Below are 24,995 nucleotides of genomic sequence, written 5' to 3'. Positions count from 1 at the left end.
AAGGCCTCACCAAAAACGTAAATTTTAATGGTTAGTTCTTGGATCCCAACTGACAAGCTCAGTTAAAATTATTATTTATGTTGAGCGATCAAAAATCTGGATTACTGACAACCAAAATGCCCAGAACAAAGATAACAAGTAAAAATGATTGCCTCAGAGGATGGAAACTTCTAGGTAATCCAAACTCCAAATCTCCGACTTACTGCTGTGGTTAGGGAGAGGGAGAGAAATAATTACTTTTCAAGCTGGGTATAAATCTAATAAAACTGTACTTTTTAATATATAAAATTCAAGTATCAGCAAACACTCATTAGACATGTGTTTGTTCACAGTTCATGTGGAATACAAAAATATTCCATTATTTTTAACAATGTGAGACAAGTTTATTCATTTCTTTTGGGACCTCTCTTCTCTAAATTTCTGGATTTTTACTTCATTTCAAAGGAATGACTGAGGCACTGATTCTGAATTGAACTCTATTATTTATTAAAGTGTTTTTATTAACAAGCTTTCACCAGAAAGTTCTGAATGTGTTAATACAGCAGGCACATTGGCTTCAATGTTTGGTATTTGACAGTCCACAGAATTGCACTTCACTCTCACAATTCTGCTACAACTTTGTGGATTGTTTGGACAGCACCTATAACCAGGCTCCCCCATTAAATGATTAAATATAAATTTTGGTTCATTTTGATTTAAATGTTCTGAGTTCATGATCACATCAGTCTGTGACAAGCTTGTTTCCATGTCGGTCTGATTCCCTAAATTGGAGTCCCTGTTTTCAGTCCCGCTGCTGCCCTCCACAGTCCCGATGTCTCCATTTCTACAGAGTCCCCTTTGGTTAGTCTCAGGATCACAACATGCTTTTCGTAAAGAACTAGTGCTTTTGCTGCCAAATGACACCGGCTCTGCCATCTTTGGAAGATGTTCCTCGATGCTCTGAAGACTGTGTACGCTGGTCTTAGGCATTTTCTCTTGGGCCTGAATGTGCTGCACTGAGTGGAGAAAGAGATTCCTGGGTAGAGAGTTCTGCATTCCTGCTGCATTCACTCTGCCTTGGAGGCAGGGACAGTGGTGGATGTGCGGGATGGGATGCACGAAGCCCTCGGGGACTTGGTGTGCAGCCTTCAGAGGAGCCATGCCATTTTGGATGTGCACAAAGCTACTGGCAGGAGGAGCACATTGGTGGCACAAGCAGTTGCCCACCTGCTGGCAAGCGTGCGGGCTGTATTTCAAATGTTTGTAGGCATTTGGGCAGCTACATCTCTGACTGAGAGAGAAGAAGTGACACATGGTGTGCTGTTCAAGTGAGGGCTGTAACAAGGCTGAGCCAGCTTCCTTTTTGGTGCTTTTGTTGAGATCACTGTTGTAAGCTGCATGCACAGGCATCCCTAAATTCTTTGCCTGGCTGTTGAAAAATTCAGAGCAGATGTGAGTCTCTTCGTAAGTGGTCTTCTCAGAGGCAGTGCAGCTGTGGGATGCCAGAGGTTCCAATTCATAAAACTCATGTTCCATTTCTGATTTTTGACCCCTGGGATCTAAATGATAAGCATTCATGGTATGTGTTTTGCTTTGTCCCTTGTCGCCAGGACTTGTAGACAAGGCATGGGAAAAGGCACTGCACCGCAGTTTTTTAGGTAAAGGAATCTGACCACAGGTACCCTGTGGCCCAAGGCACCGACACATGCACTGGAAGAAGAAGGTGGCAAAAGCCCAGCTGATACACATGATGAGCATCATGAAGGTGCCCAGCTGGGTGTAAGCCAGTACTGTGGAGGGCATCATCATGGCCCCAGCTACAAAGGTGGTCAGAGCGGCCATGGCAATGGCAGAGCCCATGCGACTCAGTGAGAAGATCACCTTCCCTTCTCTGTCAGCATCTGGGGCCAAGCGGTAAGCAACCCCATAATGGACAGCAAAGTCTACGGACAAGCCAACAGCAACCGAAATGGTGACAGACTCCAACACATTGAGCTCCCAGCCCAGTAGGACAAGAGAACCAACTGTGACAAATATAGTTCCAGCTATAGACAAGATGGCATAAAGGCTTATGATGATGTTCCAGGTTGTAAGCAACATCACGCTAAATGCAACAGCAACAGAGAGCCCCATTGCAATCAGGGTGCCGTCGGAGAGGCTATCCTGGAGGTCGTAGAATTCCAGGTTGCTGACAAACCAGCCATTGCTGAGGCCCTCAGGTGCAGAACTCAGCTCATTAGAAATCCACAAATCCACCTCTTTATAAAACTGATGCATTTTTTCATAGGCCAGCGTGAAGAGGTAGGTACTTTGGAACTCCAGCACCACTGCCCTGATGGTATCATTGATATCAAACCTTGGCCCTGGGGTTTTGCTATCCAAATGGTACCCTGTACTCCTTTCCAGCTCCATGATGGCTCTCTTGATGCACAGCTCAAAAATCTCCTGCTTATAGGGGAAGCTCCAGTGACTGCAGCACGGGTATAGGGTAGGTTCATCGCAGTCCTGGTTCTCCATCCACTGTTTGAATGTCTCAATGAAGCAGCTGGTGAAGTCCTGCTCATCAGTCTGGTAAAAGAATGTTTGATTTCTCAGTTTTTGACAGAAGTGCAAAATCCAGACCTGGGAGGCAGGGCTAGCAATGTTAAAACTGCTGTCTAATGTCAACTTCCCCTTACTCTTGGGATTTAGTGGATTGCCATTGTCTTCTGGGGAGACACCCCAGATTACTGTGATGGGCATGTGGAGCTCCTCTCCATGGTGGACACGTTCAAACATGAAAAGCTTTTTGTACTCAGCATCGTAACGCTCAAAAGGATGAGATGCCCTAAACACCTGGAACTCAGATAATTCCAATGAGGGCAGTTTCATCTTTGGATTTATGCACACGATGTAGGCCCCACCGACAGTTAAGGCAAGGAACCAGAACAGCCAAAGATAGCGAAACTTAATGACGATGCATGGCAACACTTTTTCAAAAAAAATTCGAGACGCTTCTGAAATGGCAAAGAGTACTTTGTGGCACTTCTGACAAGCCACTGTCCAGCAGTTTTTGTTGTCATATATTTGCTGCTGGGTCTTTTTGAAGCAACTGAATATGTTGAGAAGATAGCGCTCATGCAGTACGACAACAGCTGGAAGCCATGTGACCATCAGAACGTAGTTCACCAATATAGCTGTCCCCGCGTAAACCCCAAAGCATCTGATTGCTGTGATGTTGCTCACATAGTTGGCGTAAAAGGCAGCTGCAGTGGTGAAACTGGTGACAAACATGGAGAGGGCGGCATGTTGCAAGGTAATGCTCACTGTCTCTGAAGTCTCAGCACGTGGCTTGTCAAATTTGGTGTGGTTCCAAACATCACACAGGACAAAAGCATCATCTGCTCCGATTCCAACCAAAATGATGAGTGCAGTGAGGTTCATAAAAGGAAAAAATTCAAAGTTAAATACCACGCGGTAGAGAAAATAGGAGACAATCAAGGAACTAATGATGGCGAACATTGTCATGAGGGTGATAAACATGGACTTTGTGTAGACACACATGACTAGAAGAACAATCACTATGGCGATGGCAGGATACACAGTATCCATCAGAAGATAATCCTGAAACAAACTGTGTTTGATACCAAACTCAATCCCAGTGATGGTGGTCACGCCATCGGAAGAGTTCCACTTCTCGAAGTTGTCCAAGTAAATGTTCATCATGCTCTCCCCTTTCTCCGTGGGAGAGAAGAGCATGCTGTACTTTAAAGCTGGCATGGCCGAGTCAGCAGTCTTTGGAGTCATAAAGTCTTTGTCCACCAAGTAATGGAGGATCTGGTACACGGCATTGTACTTGGTACACTTCCGTGGCACATTGGTGCACTTGAGCTGATCCTTTCTTCTGGCTGCCATGTCCCAACAGTCTGGCTCCAGAGTGCCATTTTGGTAGTGTTTTGCGCAGGTTCGAAGCAGCTTCAAGGTATGAGAAACATCTCGCTCGACAATTTTCTGACAGGATGATCTGTTGTTCAGAATAGCAATGTAGTTCCCCAGAGTCCAGCTGGGGCAGCAGGAGGCAGCTGTGGTCCTCTGGCAGAGATCACCAAACTGGGGATGAGATCTGATCTGCAAAGACAGATATGCAGAAGGGCTGGTGTTTAAAATTGGTTAGTTGCAAGTCTGAACTAAGGTGGCCTTGAAGGACCGGGAGAGTTGCGAAGTTAAATAATCATCCTCTTAAATTAGGCATCAGTTTGAATACAAGGTGAGGTTACCCCCACAAGTGATGATACATTGCCGAGGACTCCCTGGGTTATTTTATTTTGGACAACAAACACTGTTTGGGGATGACATACAAGTGTGGAACAACTTCAACCAATGTTTGGTTTGAAAAAGGAGACAAAATTAACACCGCTTTAGTAAGCAAGTCTTTCAAAGTCACTTTAAAAAGCAGTGAAAGTCTGTGAAGCTTATGTATGTATACCTACAGGATTAAATAAAAGAATAATTGTCCTACTGATGAAACAAATCCCTGGTTTTGTCTAAAATTTCTGGTAATCAGCACGAAATTTTGGGGAACAAAGATACTACAGCTCAGTTTTTAGAGTATTTTTATTTCCCACTAAAATAAATTCCTCTTAGTATAGGGGAAAAAAAAAGAAAAAAGAAAAAAAAAAAGATACTACAGCTCAATCAACTTAACTGGAAGCAAAGATGATGTTCCCTAGAAAGCTTTCACTGAATCAAAACGTGACTCTGGTGATACCAGAAGCACTGATGTCAAAGGTGCATGAAATTCCTGGAATGAAATTGTTTCCTGAAATATGAATTGAAAGGCAATGACTCTAAATTAAACTATTACATAGACATATCTAATTTTATATATATATATATACACACACACACACACACACACGATTTAAATAAATATATAAACAGTAAAATAAATTCTTCAGTGGGAATTTAGTTATTTCCTCCACATCCTTAAACATTTATTTAAGTTGGCTAAAAACCTTTTTGGAGAACTTTCTTTCTGGTAAGCAAGGATCTGCTGTATATTGGCAAGTCTGACAATTCTGGATTTAATGTGGACAGTATTTCATTTAGGACCTTATTCATGGAGGCTTTTCTTCTTAAGGCTGTTCTTGTTATAAAAACCTGAAAAACTGGGGCCTCCCTGGTGGCACAGGTGGTTAAGCGCAGTGCTGTGGAGCTGTTTGCAGCCTCTGCAGTGCCGGTTCGATCCCCGCTGGCTTAGGAGCAACCCACATGGCAAGCAGACCTCTCCTGTCTTGCCCACTGCTCCCCTCAGTAGTGTATTTCGTCAGTCTGCCTGTTCTGTTTCCCGCTCTGTCTCTGGTGAATCCTCTTACCCTCCTGCGAATATGGCCTGTACCCAGGTTCTTGTATAAATAAATCTTAAAAAAACAAACAAACAAAAAACTGAAAAACTATTCCATTACTGGCATTGCTAGATTATAGTAAATCCTGCACAATTCCTTTGCCTTAAAATCCTAAATTACCTAAATTGTCTCCTCTTTCCTGAGAGTGAAAATAAATATTCCCCTTAAGTCTATCCAGAGACTTCTCCTTAGAAATACTAAAGCTAAAGATGACCCACCCAGATCACTTTCCCTCATCTCTATTTACCAAAGGCTGTTCCAGGAAAGAAACTCCAAAGTTCAAGAAGGGTGTGAATATTTTTTTTCCTACTGGGATTAAAACTACCCTAACTAAAGTAGGCTTTATCAATCATGCACTAAAATATCTTTTCAACAGAGGAGGAAAAGTTGGCACAAATCATCTCTTTGGAACTTAGACTTTTTCAAAGAACCAAGTTACTAATAATCCCCCAAATCCTGCTTATCAAGATATTTCATTGGCACTAATCCCGTGGAGGCAAGGTTTAGATGAAACAAAACAGACTGTGCTTTGGGAGCTGTTGAAATTGGGTGATCTGCACATGGGGATTTATAGGCTATTCTACTTTTGCATATGTTTGATAATTTCCATAATAAAAAGGTTTTTCAAAATATTCTCTTAGGGGTAAAGAAAAATGAGTCAAAACGATTATTATTCAAGTGCACTATATATAACATTTATTTTAACAGCGATTTACTTTTTAAGTTCATTTCTAAGAACAATAATTACCCGACTTTGATAAAACAGCATAATTCATATTTAATTGTTTCCAGATAAAAACATTCACATATGCTAATTAAGGGGAAACTGAACCACCTAACAAATAACAGGAAATCCTAGAATATCATCTCTCCGGTTTGCATGGCAGTTAACCAGTTTTATCCCACAAAGAACAACATGCAAGTCCTGGGGTCAACCAGGTGAATTGAAAGAAAGTTAATGAGACCCCAATGTCTGAAAGTTTTCAGACTAAAGAACATGAATGGTATCCATTATAAAACCCATTATCAGCTAGAAGGAACATAACTGTAGTTGTTGAAATAACCAAGTGCCAAAGATAAATGAAATAGAGTTGCCAGTTAAAATTGGGAAAGTACAGAATTCTGTCCTTGAATAACCTTTTCAAATAATAGCAGGTTTTTTTTTTTAAATGTGTGTATTTGACCAAAGATTAAAAAGTTGGACATGATAAATGCAGACCAAATACTGCTTTGATGGCTGTTATCAAAAATAAATGCTAGCAAGTCTCTGGAGAGCCAATCCTCAAATTCAAAGGTCGTGTTGGCTGATGTACAAACTTTGAAAAACAGTTTTTAAGAACTCTTACAGGGTAAGAAATAAGGACAAAGAAAAGACATTGTGACCAGTACTTTTCACCATACTGGGTAGGAAGCCAATGCCCTGAATCTAAAGGAATGGAGCTCAAGGGATTGCGTAGGCTTTCAGGCAGTAAGGACATATGTTCACATACATACATACACACACATACATGCACAAGAAAGAACACGTACTGAGTCCCTACACAGCATCACTGTGGTTCTTACCCTCAAGTTGTTTATAGTGTGGCAGGGAAATCAGACAAAAAAATCAATAATTATGATTTAATGCGAGAATTGCCATATTATGTGTAAGGGTCTATTCGACTCTTGGGAGTGCCAAAGCTGTGAAAGCAGTAGTACAGCAGCAGGAAGTTAGCCGTTTGTGACTGAGACAGTTAAATAAAGAGGCATATATTTTTCTGTGGGGTTTAATGCGATTAGTAAAGGGTTATATATTTGTGCAGAAGGCAGCTGTATTTCTGTCATATTTTGGGGAAAGTGTTTCTGAGGATGGTTTTAAAATCTTTGATGTTTATAAAAATAAGAACTATTTCGTGTGATTATTATGAGGAACATAGCCCTTTAACTTTAGTTATTTACAAATTGATGTCTTTGGGAAATCATTTTATTTTTGTGGTTATAACATGTCTTTGCATACTTCCTTAGTTGGATAGTAGGAGGGGTGGAGTTGGCTTAAAACAGAAGATAAAAGAAGAGGAGAAAAGAGAAGAAACCAGCAGAATTTTAAATATACCTTAACTTTTCAAAGTATTGGCTAAACTGAAGATATTTTAGGAGGCTGAGGAAAGAATAAAGGGAAGAAAATTAATACCAGGTTCAACTGACTTCTGGTTCTCCTACCTCATAGATTAAAAGTTTAAGGGAGCCCACAGATAAAAGAAAAAGCAAAGGCTCCACAGTCCTCTTTAAAACAATCACCAGGAAACACATTTCTGGGGTCCTCTAAGTCACATGGGGGTTCCAGCTGTCCATCAAGTTACCCTAGTAAACAGGATCTTAGGCCCCAAATTTCAAACCCTTTTTATAAGCTGATTCCTCAGAGTGCTTCTGCAATGTGCAAAGATTAAGAAACAGGCAAAGGGTATAGTCAAGATTAGTCAGTATAGTCAAGATTAAAGAACCACGTTTCTGGCTAGTAATGACTATCTGCAGTGAGTCCCTTAGGATGTCAAAGGGCAGAAAACAGCAATGAAAAAGATCAGGGAGGGGGGTTAACAGAAAATCCTTTTGAAAGAGTTTAAGAAAACAAGCATTTCTGTTATGAGGCAAACAATAGCATCAGAAACAGAGCTATTCACTCTGGAAACCAACGCCTGTCTGAATTATAAGTGGCATGTAATTTAAAAGGAATCTGGAGTTTGTACTCAATGTGTAGGCAACAATTGAAACATCTGGTCTCATTGAGATATTACACTGATCATTTACCAGACATTTTCTGGAGTCAACCCAGCAACAACTAAGCTCTCCTGCGGTTCTGTATCATTTGGTGTGGTCCCACTCAAACTGAAAATTGTTAATAATCAAGTTGAGTACAACAGCTAGGATTGGAGAAGGGGAAATAGGAAAGACTGCCAAGCAGCCTTTGAATGTAGTTTGCTCAAACTACCATAACAAGTAAAAATCAAAAAAATGTATTGAGCTGAGAAACTTGAAAAATGTACAGTAGTAATTTAGTAATCTGAAAGCCAAACTGTTAAATGAGTTATTATTTAGAATATCATTCACTATTATTTCTATAAGAATATGTTAAGTTTGTTATTCTGGGTTCAAACCAGAATTTGAGACTAGAATACAAAGGCATTTGCAATTGGTAAAAATAATGTATTAATTTAACAAATTGAAATGATAACCATGGCATTGAGATAGAATTTTGGGGCCTTAACTGTCCATTAATTCATTTGTTGTTGTGGATCTATAATTAGCTTGACCATCCATCTGGACATATACTTTCCTGACTCAATAACCACATATCAGCTATTGATCAACTGAGTGATTCAATCACTTCAGAGTCTTATGGGAAGGGGAGGACTAAAGATCAATTGCACAGGTAGAATAATGGGGACTAAGGTATAGAAAATAGTGAACAGTTCTCATCTAAAGTGTTATTATAAAGTAGCCAGGCTGGCTTGACTGTTCATCATTAAAAGGTGTAACAAACTGCAGTCATGGGCCATTGTGAGGGATATAAAATACCTACAGAAAGACCTGCATGTAGCAAGTATTCTACACAGCCATTACTCCAGACTAAACTTTCTATATAAAGGGTTGTAACACATGACCAGGAGAAATAGTTCTGTAGGAAAGAAGGAAATACAAATTGACCAAGGATTAAGATATTTTGGTCTGTTTATAGATGTGACTGTGACCTATTTGGAATTGGATAGAGAAAAGATGGCACTGACAAAAAATTCTGATACAGCGATCAGAGGGGAAAGTTATTTTCAACTTACAAATACCCTCTCAGAATAAAGAAGGACGTAAGACCAGGAGATCTATGACCAAGTAACCACATGAACTGGGCAAGCCACTTAGTTCTCCAGATGTACTTTATGTTAGCACAGTGGGAATGCTTATCTGGAGGTCTCAAAGAATCCTTTCTATCTTCTGTTCCACAAAGAAAGCCTGTTGATAGAACAGATGATTGCACTGGAGTGTCAGCCTAACTTTTAGAAGGGCATATGATTACATTATGCTAAGAGCACAATGAGTACCTTTTCTGCCTGGTTACTGTGTTTGGACAGGCCCAGTAGTAACATCAGATAGTAGTTTCTACTTGGAGAAACTGCCTCTGAACACATGAAATTGACAGCTTTTCTAAACCCAGCAGCTGACTTTACATTTTCTGATGTTGACATCCTTTTTGGCTCTGGAGCAGACTCAGAGCAAAAATGCTTGTCTTCTTGTATATCTTCGTCTTCTAAAGCAGCAAGGTGTTCAGACTCCAGGGCAATCTGGATTGGATTATCTAGTCATTTATGTAGACAACTGTATTTATGCCCTTTAAGTTTCTCTTTCCTAGCCTGGGTCCTAAATGTTCCTTTGAGTTCACATGCCCAAATGACCCAGTGATTGCCAGAAAGACAGGCATTTCACTACATAATTAAGATGCTGACAATTGCATGGGGGGAGCGGTGGGGGAGTGTAGTGAATAATGTAGCTAGACTAGGAAACAGAATATACAACAAGAGAAGAAGAAAGTCCTATTATCCTGAAAGGAAATATGCTGTGGAAAAAAATACAAAAGACTATTATAGACAGAGAACATGAGTGGGAAAGAAAAAAGTTCTTTATTAAGAATGATGGTATGGGGCCTCCCCTGGTGGCGCAGCGGTTGAGCGCTGGGCTGAGAAGCTGGTTCCATCCAGCACTGGTTCCATCCCTGGCTACCGGCGAGGGTCCCACATGGCGTGCAGACCTCTCCTGCTGCGTCCGCTGCTCCCCTCAGCAGTGTATCTCATCTGTCTGCCTGTTCTGTTCCCTGCTCTGGCTCTGGTGAATTCTCTCACCCTCCCGCGCTTCTGACTGTTACCCAGCACTTGTATAAATAAATAAATAAATCTTTTAAAAAAAAAAAAAGAATGATGGTATGTTTTCAAGGTAGGGAAACACAGAGATACTTTGATCATGGGATCTGAAAGAACGCAAATCTTGCCTGCTGGTGTTTATTCCTCAGTAGGTAAGCCACTTAAAAGTAATTTCAAAAATAATTATCTTATTTGTGCTAAACAAATTTCAGTTTTACTTTACATACCCTTGAATTATCTACATTGCACATTGATTTAATTGCAGGCAAATTCCATAATGTCTCCCCTCCAGCTGAAGTAAATACTACTCTGGAATATCGGTCACCTGGTAATATGAAAAAAGAAAAGAAAAAGGGTTATAAATTATTCTTTGTTTCATATGACTCAACACACAGAAACTATTCAAACAGAGAAATCACATGGACAATTCACTAGAAGCAAGTAATTCTTTCCTTCAATAAATTCCAGGAGGAAAGTTTTTAAAAAAGGCAATCTTACAATACTGCCATAGCTATATATGTAGTCTACTCACCACATCTTAAAAATCATAGGAGTTATGTAACAAATCTATTTCTGATGAGACTATAATTAGAAGTACAACCTAAAAGAACTTTCAGCAGGAAATTGAATGACTCCCTCTTAATTTAAGAATGTATCACCATAATGGTACATAAAATCAAAGAATGATGCACAAGGGAATATCAATAATGGATTATAAGGATGTTCTCTTTTGCAGTTCTCTTTGGCAGAGGAAATATGGCATGTGATAAATTTAAAAGTACTGAAAACAGTCAACTTAGTATAGAATGCTAACCAGGATCATAGCCACAGTCCATATTCTGCTTGAGTACATGGTCTCTTTGGTACACCAGCATTTAGAACAAATACAAAATGTGTCTCTGAATAAGGAGGTTATGTGATGAACTGACACAGTGTGGTCTCTGGAGTTAGGTGACTGTGGTGATCAGGTACTTTCATTTCCTAGCTGGGTGATCTTAGGCAACTGACAACTTCTCTGAGTCTTGGTCTCTCGTCTATAAAATGGAGATAGCAACACCTGTTAAAATAGTTGTTAAGAATTAAGTGAGATAATGAAAAGTAGGCACTCAATAAGTTGTTTCTGTTTCTTCAATCATTAAACAATAATCACTATGAACCAAGTTTAACAAAATCGTTTAAAGTTATCAGGCCTAAGAAAATCACTGTGCAAATTTATGAATACAGTTTTATTATATGAGCTTTTATTCATGACAATTTTCTTTAGTAAATAGTTATTATTCTATGTTGACTGATATTAGAGATCAAAATTAGCCTGTAAAACAGAAACATTTTATATTCAAATTGATAATGGCCTCAATTAATGCAGAAACTGTCGCTTATGAGACAAAGATTTAGTTCTGACTATTGAAATTCTAAACAATTTTGTGTTTCATGAACTTTTCAATGTCCTTCCTAGTTATTAACTAACAAATGTTGGGTAAGCGATATATAGTAACACTGAAGGAAACAAACTAGTCAGAATATGCACCTAACCAGAGTTCAACTTTCTGAAAACACTTTTTATGAGACAGAAAAAAAAGATCTTAGGTACTGTTTCCTTAGTATAAGGAAGCATAAGATTCCTCCAAATCCCCTACTCTTTCTCTCTCTATATTGCTAAATAGTGAAACAGTGTTCAAAACAGAGACCCTGAGGGTTGGCAAGATCTGGAAACATTAAAGATTCAATCAAGTCCTCTAATGATCTAAGATAGGAAATATACATTTTAGAAGAATTTCCAACAGCAGCAAAAGCTGAAGCCAAAAGATCTTTAATGGTAATGGTCACTTAATGAGAAATTGTAATTATCTACAATTCCTCATTCCTAATCACTAGGGCTAATCAATGACTTACATTCTTACATGCATTTGCTCTAGGCTGTTTACTAAGCCTTCTTCCCTGGCAGCTGCAGAGTGGTTAGGCTGACTCAGTTACAATAGTTTACTTTGCTCAATGAATTTGCTGCCAACATTTAGCAATCTAGTGTTTCCACATTTAAATCTGGATCCCTGATTTCAGGGAGGTTCATACAATGTTTGCAACATATTTCTTTAAGGTCACAGTCTAAGCTGCTGATTTCTTTTCAGAGGGCAGGTATCCTTTAGTTAACCATAGTCACCATTACTTCCTACTATCTTACACATAGCCAGCTTTACTCATTCCTATTATGAACTAGATCCCTAAGGCATTCAAGTTTTGGATCTATCTATAAAGTTTAAAGACAAGGGCAAGTACTTAAAAGGTTATTAATATATACTTTTTGAATGAATCAAAATTTTAAAAATATATATTTGGTAACAGATTATTTCAGGGTATAAGCCAAAAATATGTACTTGTTATTTGATCTAATATTTTTTTTAAATAGTAGAAGGAATTTAAATAATGACTTGAAATTTGGGGAAAGGTCAAGAATTTTATTAGATTTGTATTTTCCTTAAGAGTGAATGTAACTCAATTATCTTTTATTATAAGTAAGTAAATTCAGATTTGTGATTGAATGACCTAGGGGAATAAAATTAAAAGTTAATTAAGCTAAAATTTCTTTAAGTATGACAGAGACTATGAGCCTATGTGACTAGCTACCTACTACTATCAGTCTAAGTTACAGTTATGCTCAGTCTGGGAGCTGGGAGCTGGGACTTCCCCCCCCCCACCACCCCCGCTTGGGGTTCATTCATCTGCTAGGCCACTCACTTGGGACATCGCAGAAAAAGCTGTCTTTGTGGAAGTTCCAGTCCACTTCTCTTTTCTCTCTTTCATAATGATCATCTGACCATCTATCATCCCGATGGCTGAAATGGAATAATAATTTGATCTTCAATAAACAATTTGATATCCAATTAAGTTCTAGCTATTTCAAAGTTGTCAAGTACATGGGTAATGGTGTATCCCCAACTGAGGCACTGGTGCTGGGCAGAGTATGAAAATAGACATTTGTAGAGGTTTAAACCTATAACCCCCAAGGCAGATACAGCAATGTAAAACTTCTTTATCTCAGTAAACATGATGTGGGGGAAAAAAAATAAAATTGTAGGGTAAAAAAAAGCTACAACCTATGTCATCCATGACAGTAAGATGATGGCAGAATGAACATAAATAAGCAACATTAATTTTCTCACTTCCGATAAAGAAATAAAGACCCAAACTCTCACTTTTTCATCCTTATACAACAAAATCTCCAAAGGCAATAACAATTTAAACAACTTAAATGGCAAAGATTTTGAGCTACATATTTTATGTTTAATCTTTATGCTCAGGCAATGTTTAAATGTAGAATTTATTCATCAATGTTTTGTCTAAAAGTATACAATAAATGATTACCTTTTGGCTTGTTCATCTGCATATTTAAAGGGGTAATTTGCTAATGTTGCTTTGTAACCTGTGTTTTTCACCATGTTGTTCCATGTGACCAGTCTCTGACCAATAGCGGTCCCTCTTGGTTCAAAACCCTAAAGCAAATATTACAAATTCTCATTAGTATGTTTCATTTCAGGACAAATATAGTTATGATAACAGTTTGGGAAAGCAATGTTAAGAAAATGTACATCTTTCAAAGGAAGATACAGATGTTCCTCACAGCTACTCAAGAGGTGAACTATATTAAAACAAAATGACTGACAGGAAAGCGATGACCTATTTACAAAATAGATTGATTTTTTGGATTGTTATATGTCTAAAGAAAGAAAGGGAAAAAAAACTCATCTGAAGCTTCTCTTTCAAACTCATACCTAAGCATTTACTAAGTACTTTTTATGTTATAGGCAATTATGGTCAAATTAAATTATGTTATATATGTCACAGTGCTTTATAAAAAGTATATCATTACAGGGCCTCACCTGGTGGTGCAGCGGTTGAGTGCTGGGCTGAGAGGATGCCTGCAGTCTCTGCAGCACAGGTTTGATCCCCGGCTACCGGCGAGGGTCCCACAAGGCATGACAAACCTCTCCTGCCTCGCCCACTGCTCCCCTCAGCAGTGTATTTCGTCAGTCTGCCTGTTCTGTTCCCCGCTCTGGCTCTGGTGAATTCTCTCACCCTCCCATGCTTCTGACTGTACCCAGTGCTTGTATAAATAAATAAATAAATAAAATCTTAAAAAAAAAAAAAAAAAAAGTATATCACTACACTTACTCATATTTTCCTTGTTATCCCACTCCAGAGGGACATTTACTTAATAACAGACCTTCTATCTCTCAGTAATATGAACTTTCTTTAACTTTTGTCGGGGAATAAAAGAGGCAGTCTTTTAAAGACTTTAAGAAAATATTTTCATAGCATGCAGATGCTTCAATCTATTGCTTTTAAGCTTAAACATAGGAACCAAGAAGCAAAATACTCATATTTTTGATGATGAGGAAATTCTTTAACTTTTAAGAATCTGAGAATACAGATAAAACATGTCTTTACTTTTCAGAAGGAGAATTGCATACTGAACTGAAGGTCCCAAAAGTTTAAAAAGAAATGGGATACTAAGTAACACAATACAACATGTATTAAAATACTTTTTTTTTTTTAGATGATTCTGAGTTAAAGAAACTAGATAAATAAATCCTACTGGCTCAGTTTTCCTTACCAGCAATGGGTCAGAGAAGTCGGGAAGTTCTGGCACTAAAACTCCAACCAAGGCACAGATCACGATGAACACAGTGCACATACCCAAGACCACGACAGGCCAGTTGGCTATCAGGGCTGCATAACTATGGAAGCAGAGAAAAATCACAAAGAAAGCCAAGTAGAACCTTTTGCTATCAAAAAGACTGCTTTGCTAAATACTCATATTTCAAGACCTAGTATGGGTATTTATCAATAAAATATCTAATGAGAGTATAAGTATTTGTAAGTAATGGTAGCAGAAAATTACAAAATTGTTGTCTTCTCATTTTTGTGATATAGTAGCAGTGGTCATATTACCATGGGCTATTGATGTCACAATGCCTGTTTTGACAAATAACATTTTATATCTACAGATCTGTGACTTGGAAAGACATCTAAAATCTACATGTCCTTAGTGGTAAAAATATAAACTTTAATAGAGGACCCATCTTCCTTGTTCTCTCTTCCAGAACTCTAAAATTTCCAGTTAATTCCCTTCTTCCATACTTTTTATCAGTTCTTGAAAAAGAACTCAGCTCATAGACAGGTTCATGTAGTGTAGATCTGAACAAAACCAAACCCCAAACTTCCCATAACCCTATGACTTTCCTTCTGGTTAAAACTACAATGAACATATCCATCATTCATTCATTCATCCATTAATTCACTGCAGTATTGGTACCTGGAATGGTACCATTTAGAAGGTGCTTGATAATATCCACTGAAAAGACACCCTTGCACTCTCACTCTCTAATCACTAAGCCCCATTGTAGTCTCTTACTACACCTTGGAAACGTCTATTACCAAATTCCACCATCAGCCCTTTCTTCCAGAAGCCCTTCCCATACCTCAATCACCACCTTTGACTGAAGACCCTTCTCTGTGTCCCTTTCATAGGACCCAGGATCATGACTTATTATCTTGCTTTTTGGCAGATCTTGATATGAACTGAATGCCCAATAAAATTTGACTAAATTGAACTTTTCTAAAACTCAAAATGTACCCTGCCAACTTCAGGTTTCTGGAATTTTGATTAGTGAAAAAAATTTTAACTCATGGACAATTACTCTCAAACTATCAACAATGTTACTTCATTTGGCTGCTGCGATGGCTGTTTCTGGTTCAAGATAGGATTGTTACTTAAATATTTGTGATTTATTTCTTCAAAATCACCTTTGAACTTAAATAAAGCTGGTGGCTCTAAATGTCATTCTGAAAAATTTATTTTATATCTGTAAGAATAGACTGCTGATGTTTATATTCTGATCTCTCAACTTTATAGATCTGGCTTTGTGGGGATATTTACTTCAATACATTTTAACTAGGAAATTAAAACACTTGCACAAGCATTTTTCACTGTTGTTCTTTGAAAAATAATCTTCGTAAGATAATTAAAGATACATAAAGAATAATTGCTGCACTTACTAATACCAGTTGCTTTTATGTTTTACAAAGATTATCATCTCATTAAATTTTTATAACAACTTTATGATGTTAAACTGAGGCATAGACAAATTAAATAAACTGTTCAAAATCACAAAGCTAGAAACCTGATTTGTCTGATTCTAGAATCTGATCTCTGAAACCAATAAGGGTATAATCTCTTGTTTCAAACACTAGTGACACAAAAGACATCAGGATTAAGTCAACTTTCCTTACACTTACGCTTTTCAAAATTCATATTTTAAAATTAAATTTTGAACACATATTTACAGTTAACTTCTCTCTGCAAAATCACCTAGATCCATAGGACAAGTTTTATCATTTCACTAGATTGCATTCTGAATTTAAGAACTCATTAAGGAAAAATTATGCCAGATAAGATGTAACAACCTCATAAGAGTAATTCTGGATGTAATGAAAACATATAAATCATAACACGTTGATTGTGATTGTTCAAGTGTAAACACCAAGTGGTCAGAAGCAATCCCATTTCTGGAACACACCCAATGCTTATATTCTCTATACTTCATTTCCTCCTCCACCAAATGCAAACTCAGATGAAAGTAGTATTGAAGAAACAAAATCCTTTGTCAATAGCACATTTGAGACTTTCTGTTCATTGCTTTAGACTTAAAAAAAGTCCTTTACATTTTAGATCTTTAAAATATCAGCCCTGTGAAATGAAAATGGCCCCAGGCTTATGCAATTACTCATTATACTTGATTTTAAATGGATCAATTTACTTTCAAGTGTACCAGAGGTTATGCAATTTTACCTACAAACATGCTGTCAATAGAAGGCAGTGGGCTCCAAATTGCTTAGTTTTCATACTGTGGTTTAATCTACCCATATAATGACTTTTTTGTTTTGTGTTCTTGAAAAATCTGCACACACATGCATAGCAACTTTAAAAAACTTCATTCAATAATTGCTTTTCTTCCCTTTGAAAACATTTGGTTTTGATTTTACAGCACTGCTATAGACCATATATGTGCTTTGATTACATATGGAAACCTTATGGCTTTAGAAATTTCAGCACGTTTCTTCCAAACGCATTTAACCCTACTATATTACAATTCCACTTCCTCACACAGCAGATGTTTTGCATGCTAACCCTTCCTAGAGACAACTGTTCACACTTAAGAAACAGAATCACCATCCTGAGAACACAAAGCACCATGGGAGAAAGTCCCAACTATTCCAAGTAAATTTTACTCAGGCAAGGGTTTCTCCTAAATAACACAAAATTGCAGAGTATATTTCTGGTCTTCCTGCATCTATGCTAAGACATTGCATAGCTATGGGTACCACATGAGAAACGAAAGTTTTATGTGTTTATGAAACCCAGACAATGGCTATAATATTAAGATAAAAATCTAGTAAAGTAGGAAAATTGGAGAAGTTAAAGGAAATTAAAAATGGTCTATAAATCTCACTGCTATATATTTTTTTCAATAATTCCACTCCTGGTGAGCCCTGGTTCAAGGTATATATTCTAACCAAGTTTAAAGAATAAAGTATCTGCACATTATTTTGTTTGAAAAGTGAACCATATGTGCATTAGAAAAATTTTCAAAAGAATCACACCCTTTACCATAATGTTCTTCTGCATGTCATTTAATATTTTCTTTTCATCTGTCTGCTCTAATTTGGGAAATCTTCAGACAACACCACAACATAATCGTACATGCAACCCGCCTTTGTAACACCCGGGTTGCAGCAGGCAGCCATTTTCCAGGGAATGAGCAGGTGACAGTTTTCCCCAAGCCCTACTGCTGGATCACCTGCCTAGGTTAGGACACACAGCTCTATCCAAGGCACTGCTGTATAAAGTCCATTTCATCTCCTCAGTAGATTGTCAAATAGCACCCAGATCTGAAGCACTCATCCTCCTTTATAGGGTGGGGAAACAGTAGCAGAATTTAGAAATAAGGTGAATTAAATGTGTTTGTGGGTGAACTGTGGATTTGAGTTAGTGGATTTGAATCAGTGGCCATGCTGCCTGGCATTCTGGTTCAAGTTGTTAATGCTGTGCTGTAGCTTCATGAATAACCAATGGGAAATCCCTTAAATATACTCATAGATTCTCAAGCACCTTATTATTGGGTTTATTCTGGAAATAGATCAGAAATAACTGTTAAAACAAATAAACTATTTTTACCAGGCTAGCTTATGCTCACATGGCATTATATGGGGGCCAAGGGTTTGTTTTAAATGGGCCGTTTGTATTACAATAAGACCTTCTACCAGTGACTACTCTTCTCTTAGCTTACAAAGATTTTTTTCTGTTGCCCTTTGCTACCTTTCTGGAAACATTCTCTTCTTTCTCCCATGCCTTCTAAGTAGAGAGCCAAGCTTCAGAGGGTGTAAGTGCCTAGTATTCTTGTCTGGACCAACCACCCAGTCTTTAACACCTTGTAATCTGGCTTTTGTTCTCTTGACTCTTCTGAAACTGCCAAAAGCAACTATCCTTGCTTTTCACCTTCCTGGACTGGAACAATATTTAACATGTCAGCCATCCCCTTCTTCCTAAAAATCTCTCCCTTAGTTTATTTGTTTCCCTTAGTAAACTTTCCTTATTCCTCTTATCCTCTAATGGTAGGCATTTCAAAATCTTACCAATCCTAACTTTTCTAGTAGCATTTACGATCAGTTTAATGGGAGGAATGACTGAAGTTTGGAAATTTTCACAAAAGAAAACAGATACAAAAGACTTTCTTGCAAAGTAATACATTCATTCAACAATTACCATTATATACTAACGATGCAGGACATCCTGGGAATATAAAAATGGCAGACATGAACCTTGCCCTCAAGGAACTTAAAGTGTAATAGAGAAAACCAGACAGGTAAACAAATACTTACAAAACCAGGTAAAAGGATAATGTGTTTTTAGGGGGATATAGATAAAATATTTTGTGAGTTCAACAAAGGAAGAGATTTACTTCCAGCTAGAGTGGGGAAGAGGAATCCAGAAAAGCTTCTTTGAAGATGTTGTATTAATTTGTGTGAATACTGAAAAAAATTAATACTTTTCAAAATACCTACCTAATAACAGAAAAAATATGTATGACTTTTCAAAATGAAAAACTTTTAGTCATTTGAATGAAGGCACTGGTATTTCTAGAAAAATAGAAAATTTTCTTAATGTTTCATATTTACTTGTATCCCAGCTTCCCTTTATCTGTTCTTTTTTTTTTTTTTCAAAAAATTGATAAATAAAATGTGGCATATACATGCAATGGAATATCATTCAGCCTTAAAAAGGACAGAAAATTCTGACACATGCTACAACATGGTTAAAATTGAGGACATTATGACATCAGCCAGCCACAAAAAGATAACTGCTGTATGATTACATTCATATTAATCAAAGTCATAGAGACAGAAAGTAGAATAATGGCTGCCAGGGGCTGGATAGAGGGAGGAATGGGAAATTGCTGTTTAATGGGTATAGAGTTTTACTTTCAAAAGATGAAAAAGAGTTCTAGGATGGAGATGGCATGATGGCTGCATAATGTCAACATACTTACAGCTACGGAATTATACGCTTTAAAATAGTTAAAATGGTAAATGTTATGTGATGTCTATTTACCACAGCCAAAAAAAAAAAAAAATTCACCCCCCAAAAAAAATTTAAATATTTTTTAAAAAAATGGAATGGGAACTTACTAATAATAATTTATGTTGTAATTTTACTCCATAGAGAAGCTAACTCTCTTGAGGCAGACTTTAGAGTTCTCAGCATCTGAGCTTTTTCAGTAAGTGAATTTCAAAGAATTTCAAAGATTACACCTAAGTCTACTCTAAGTGTCATAATATTATTTTTGGAACCACAATGTAAAAGATCTCTGACAAGACAAACTTTTTTCCAGAAACTCTTAGTCATTTGAAATTTTGCTTTTCTATTGAAAAGACAATGCTTTATAATTTTCACATAAAAAAATACCTCCATTTTAGTATGGTAACAAAATTCTTAGGAAGAAACACAACCTATCTGAAATAAAATGCTATGAATTCAAATCACAGAAGTTGTCAGAACAGTGTCTCTTTCTGAGCAAAAAGACACTGAGAGGCCAATCCATTTAGGAAAGAATGCAAAATAATCAGGCAACTATAAATGAGTAAATACAAATAGGATTTAAAGTCTAAAAAGTCTATCTAAAGTCTATCTTGGATTAAAATCACTTTTGGAGAGACAGGATTCCTCAAACTCCAACTCAGAGGAAATTTATTTTTCCTTCATAAACATATGCATAAAGAAGGTGGAAACAGTAGCAAAATGTGGAGAAAGTATTAGAAGGGGAAAAAAATACATGCTAGTAGTTTTATTGTTTAATAGATGATCCAGATTACTTTACCTTTTTGGTAACTTGAAAGGTCTGGAGGGTCTGAAAAAGAGAAAAGGAAAAACAATAAAAAAATTAGGCACTACAGTATAAACTAAGGCTATAAATATAAATGTAACATTTTACTTGTTCTTTTTCCTATGGAAGAGTTCTAGCAGAGTTAAAAAGACAACTCTGAGATATTTTAAACACAAGGATTTAAGGGCCAATGTTGACTATTTTATACATGAGATGGGGGTGAGTGCTAGTTGGTCATTAAGGGGCAACACTGATAAATCCTGATAAATCGCATTTATACTGAGCAACATTCCCTGAACTTAGGACTACAGATCCATTCATCTCTCTCACGACAAGAATTTATATACCTGTCTCTCATCTAAGTTGCTTCTTTACTCATCCAGGATCCCCCAAGATTTTTTTTTTAAAGATTTTTTTATTTATATAAGAACTGGGGTACAGACCAGAGGTGTGGGAGGGTGAGAGCATTCACCAGAGACAGAGTGGGGAGCAGTACAGGCAGACGGACTGAAGACACTGCTGAGGGGAGCAGTGGGCGAGACAGGAGAGGTCTGCTGCGCCATGTGGGTTTCTCCCTGGCCAGCTGGGAATCGAACCCACACTGCATTGGCTGCGGATAGCTTCACAGCACTGTGCTCAACCCGCCATGCTACCGGGGAGGTCCACATCCCCCAAGATTAAAAAAAAAAAAAAATCAATATATATTTGTACTAGAAATATTCTATTCTCTCTTTCAAGATGGAGGAGCTGGTCTTCCATCTTTCGGTGTCTTCTTATCTAACTTCACAGTTCATTTTAACAAATTCACTTCTATCTTGTACTTCAGCTCCTACTTCCCCAAATTATTCCTTCTCATCCTCATACCAACCTCCTCCTCCCAGATAGAGTGGCTAAGCCTTCTAAAGAAACTCCAAACTCAATCTACCACAGTTTTTTCCTATTTACTGTCACATGGTAAGCACTTAATAAATATTTAGTAAACAAACAAAATTTACTGCCCATTTGTCATTAGGCCCAAGCACAGTGGTTCTCACAGTAAGGTCTGAAGACCCCTGAGAGCTCCCGTGACCCTTCATGGGGCATGCGAGGGCTTCCCCTTTTCCAACTATGTATCTGCATAAGGCTAGATTTCTTTTTCTAAATTCACACATTTCAATCAAATAGCATATTGCAACAGACTTACTGCAGAAGCAGATATGAAAATTCCTCTCTTCTGTTAAGTCACACATCAAAGATTTGCAAAAATGCAAAACAATGCTAATCATCTCACTAAATAAATATTTTTTGAAAATATATTTCATGGAATATTTTATTTCTGTTAACATGTAAAGGACTTACATTGTTATTTTTAAACGTGTTAGCAAATTAATAATTAAAAATGTCTCAGTTCAAATTCCTATATGTTATAGATCAGATACAACCCATATAAACAAAAGCTCTTTGGGATCCTCAATAACATTTAAAAATGTAAAGTTATGAAATCAAAAAAGTTTTTGATGACCATTATACTAATACAGTGAGGACATTTATATTTATTTGCTGAATAAATGAATGAATTTCCTAGCTGTACACTGTCTTCTGAAATCTTCTACTGGAATGTCCTTCACTTTGAGGCAACAAGACAAAGCAAAATGTACTGAAACAAAACACAAAAAACTTTTCTAGCAATCTCTCTACTTCAAGTTTTTTCTTATTGTTGATTTCAGATCTTTTGAGATATAGTTTCTTATTTCCCTCTCCATTTACATTTCTCACTATGATATATGTATTTATCGTTTTTTTTTTTTTTTTTTTTTTTTTCTCTAACTCCTTGTACGGCCATGAATGAAATAAAAAGCCCTAAATTTTATGGAGCTTACATTCTAGAATGTACTTTGTGTTAATCTGTTTACATCAAGGATGCATGAATTCTAAACTTCATGCTTTATTTATATATCCTCTTGAGGAACTCACAGCCCATTAAAAATAATCAAATCAAGGAGATCGGACAATCTCAGAGACAGCAAGCACTGGAAAGAATATTAGTGTACACATATTCCAATTTCATCTCAGTTACATTTTTAGAGATGGACCTGAGTTTGGCTTTGGTCATCTAGGGTGTTAGGAGAAGAGATGGAATAAGAACTCAAGCCCCTTGAAGTCTAATTTGCTGCTCTTTGTCCTGTGTGTGTCTGTCTATTCAAAAAAAATGCAGGGGGTAGAGGTGGAGGGGACAAAATAGAGATAATCATAAATTATCAATCTCCTATACAGGAAAAAGAAGTATTCTGTCTTTTGGAAGATATGGAATTTAAAGTCAGAGTTTCTACTTACAAGAGCATAAGAGAACTTGTTGCTTTAAGAAGCATGAGTAAATATTCAAAGCACAAGTAAAGAATACTAAAAAATTGCATTTTTTACATGTATACAGTAAATAGAATTCATTTTTAAAAACTGACAAATACAGTGAAGTCTAAAAAAGGACTAACTCATTGGTGTTCAGATCTTTGTAGCCTAGTAAAATGTATGGTCCTTTTTGGACATCAAATCAGTGTTTGTGGGATTAATGGATGACCATCTTCCATTACTCTTCTCGGGGTTGGCAGCTCTGAAGCCAATTAGTCAGTGGATAGCAAGAATATGGGACATAAATACCAACACAGGTAAATTCTCTCCACCCCCCTCCATCCCTCTCCTCCTTCTCCCTTTCTCTCCTCTCCTCCTCCTTACTGTTTCTCTCTCCCCCTACAGCCCATCCCCATCTAGCAATCCTCATCTCCATTACTACTTTACCAGATTTACTAAATTTGGCTTTGTGCCTTGGAACACTTTGTAAAAGCCCTCTCATTCAGTGCTGCAGAAACCACTAGTCTACTGGCTAATCAGAAAGGCTAATTAAAGGGGAAAATTCTTTAAATACAACATATTCATTCCTTAAATATCTAACTTAAACATAAATGTATGTTTCTGACAATCTTTTCCTGCATAAACCTTATTTTATTGTCTAAGATTTCCAGTTTTGGAGGACTTTGGTCACTTGTGAGCATCCGGAGCATACTGAATTTAGAAGATTTATCTTGAAGTCTTTTACAATTGTTTCTCACGTTAATTCAATATCAATTTTTTCACAGCAATTTACCTTTATTTAGGTCTTTCCAAAGCCTACAATTTTCTTTTCATAAAAATAGTTCTTTTAGAACCTATATATAAATGGGTTGGAATTTTTAAAATTTAATTAAATGATGTAATTAACAAACAAGTCCAAATGGCATGCATAGGTTTGTTGAGCACATATGTCAAATGTTAAGAGTGGAAGAGTATGGCTTTAGTGGAGGACAGTCTCATGGTCTGCCAGAGCAACCTCAGTGTGCATAGAATGAATGTGCACAGAGTGAGTGTGTGGAACGAGTATGTGTGGAGGAAGTATATACAGAGCAAGTGTGCATAGAGTGAAGGAGTGTGGCAACTCTGCTAAGGTAGTGAAGATCTTGGAAATATGCTTTGTGAAAAATGGGCTTTCAGAAAAAAATGCTTATTACTGAAGTCACGTTATTGGGGGTAAAAATAACAAGAACTCTCCCCCCAATAATAATTTCAAATATAAACTACATATTAATTTTCAATATAAGTTTTACTGAGATATAACTCGCCATAAAAAGTATACAAATTGGAATTGGTTTTTCACAATTACACACTCATCACTATAACCATACATTGATTTTTAAAGAATGTGCTATCTGAACACCAATGACGAAGATTTTAATAGCTATGCGAGAAAATTTATTTTTACAGAGGAGGGTAAAGTACTGAACAAAGAAGCAAATCACTTGTACACACACTGTTAGTTGTTTACTCTCAGTTTCAAGTTATGTATCCTCTTGAGTTTCCACAAGAATAGATTTTGCTTTCATTAGGTGAAAGTGATGCCCAGAGACACAATTCTGGGATAGGTTCTATGAACAGTTGCAAAGGCATGTTCTATTGTATATATTCTGGCTTATAACAAAGGTAAACTAAACACTCTCTTTCTTCCTACTTACCCTCAGTAACATTTTTTCAACCAAGCAATTCTAGGATCTATGAGTAGTTTACTCCCTAGAGTCAGACACAATTACAAATTCATCACATTCTTTCTGATTGGGTAAATATTTCACCTTATGTTAAATCTGAGACAATGTAGAAATTGTGGACATCACTTGAAAAATTGAGGTTGTCACAAAGATTATCTTCTGGGAAAACATTAGATCCCATTGATGTTTTTGGGCTAGTGGACATCCCAAACAGATACTTCAAACACCCAAAGCACAACAGTAGGTAAAACCTGAAACACA

General features: G+C 37.1%; 1 protein-coding gene across 6 annotated transcripts in view; it reads right to left on the bottom strand.

Moving 5' to 3' along the window:
• Nucleotides 1–462: 462 nt before the first annotated feature.
• The window catches only part of DISP1 (dispatched RND transporter family member 1), a 169,269-nt gene continuing 144,736 nt past the window's right edge, over nucleotides 463–24,995 (bottom strand). For all 6 annotated transcript variants that reach the window (XM_054694900.1, XM_054694899.1, XM_037510261.1 and 3 more), the window contains 6 exons: nucleotides 20,680–20,709; nucleotides 14,856–14,979; nucleotides 13,607–13,734; nucleotides 12,980–13,077; nucleotides 10,474–10,571; nucleotides 463–4,086 (listed from right to left, as the gene is read on the bottom strand). In XM_054694900.1, the coding sequence (XP_054550875.1) occupies nucleotides 487–4,086; nucleotides 10,474–10,571; nucleotides 12,980–13,077; nucleotides 13,607–13,734; nucleotides 14,856–14,979; nucleotides 20,680–20,709 (4,078 nt within the window). In that variant the 3' untranslated portion in view covers nucleotides 463–486. The remainder of the gene's footprint in view (nucleotides 4,087–10,473; nucleotides 10,572–12,979; nucleotides 13,078–13,606; nucleotides 13,735–14,855; nucleotides 14,980–20,679; nucleotides 20,710–24,995) is intronic.

The sequence above is a fragment of the Talpa occidentalis genome, unplaced genomic scaffold (genome assembly GCF_014898055.3).
Source record: "Talpa occidentalis isolate TD23 unplaced genomic scaffold, MPIMG_talOcc4v2.1 talOcc4.14, whole genome shotgun sequence".
Classification (NCBI taxonomy): domain Eukaryota; kingdom Metazoa; phylum Chordata; class Mammalia; order Eulipotyphla; family Talpidae; genus Talpa; species Talpa occidentalis.
The sequence above is the reverse complement of the archived record's forward strand: the minus strand, read 5'-3'. Positions and strand labels throughout refer to the sequence as shown.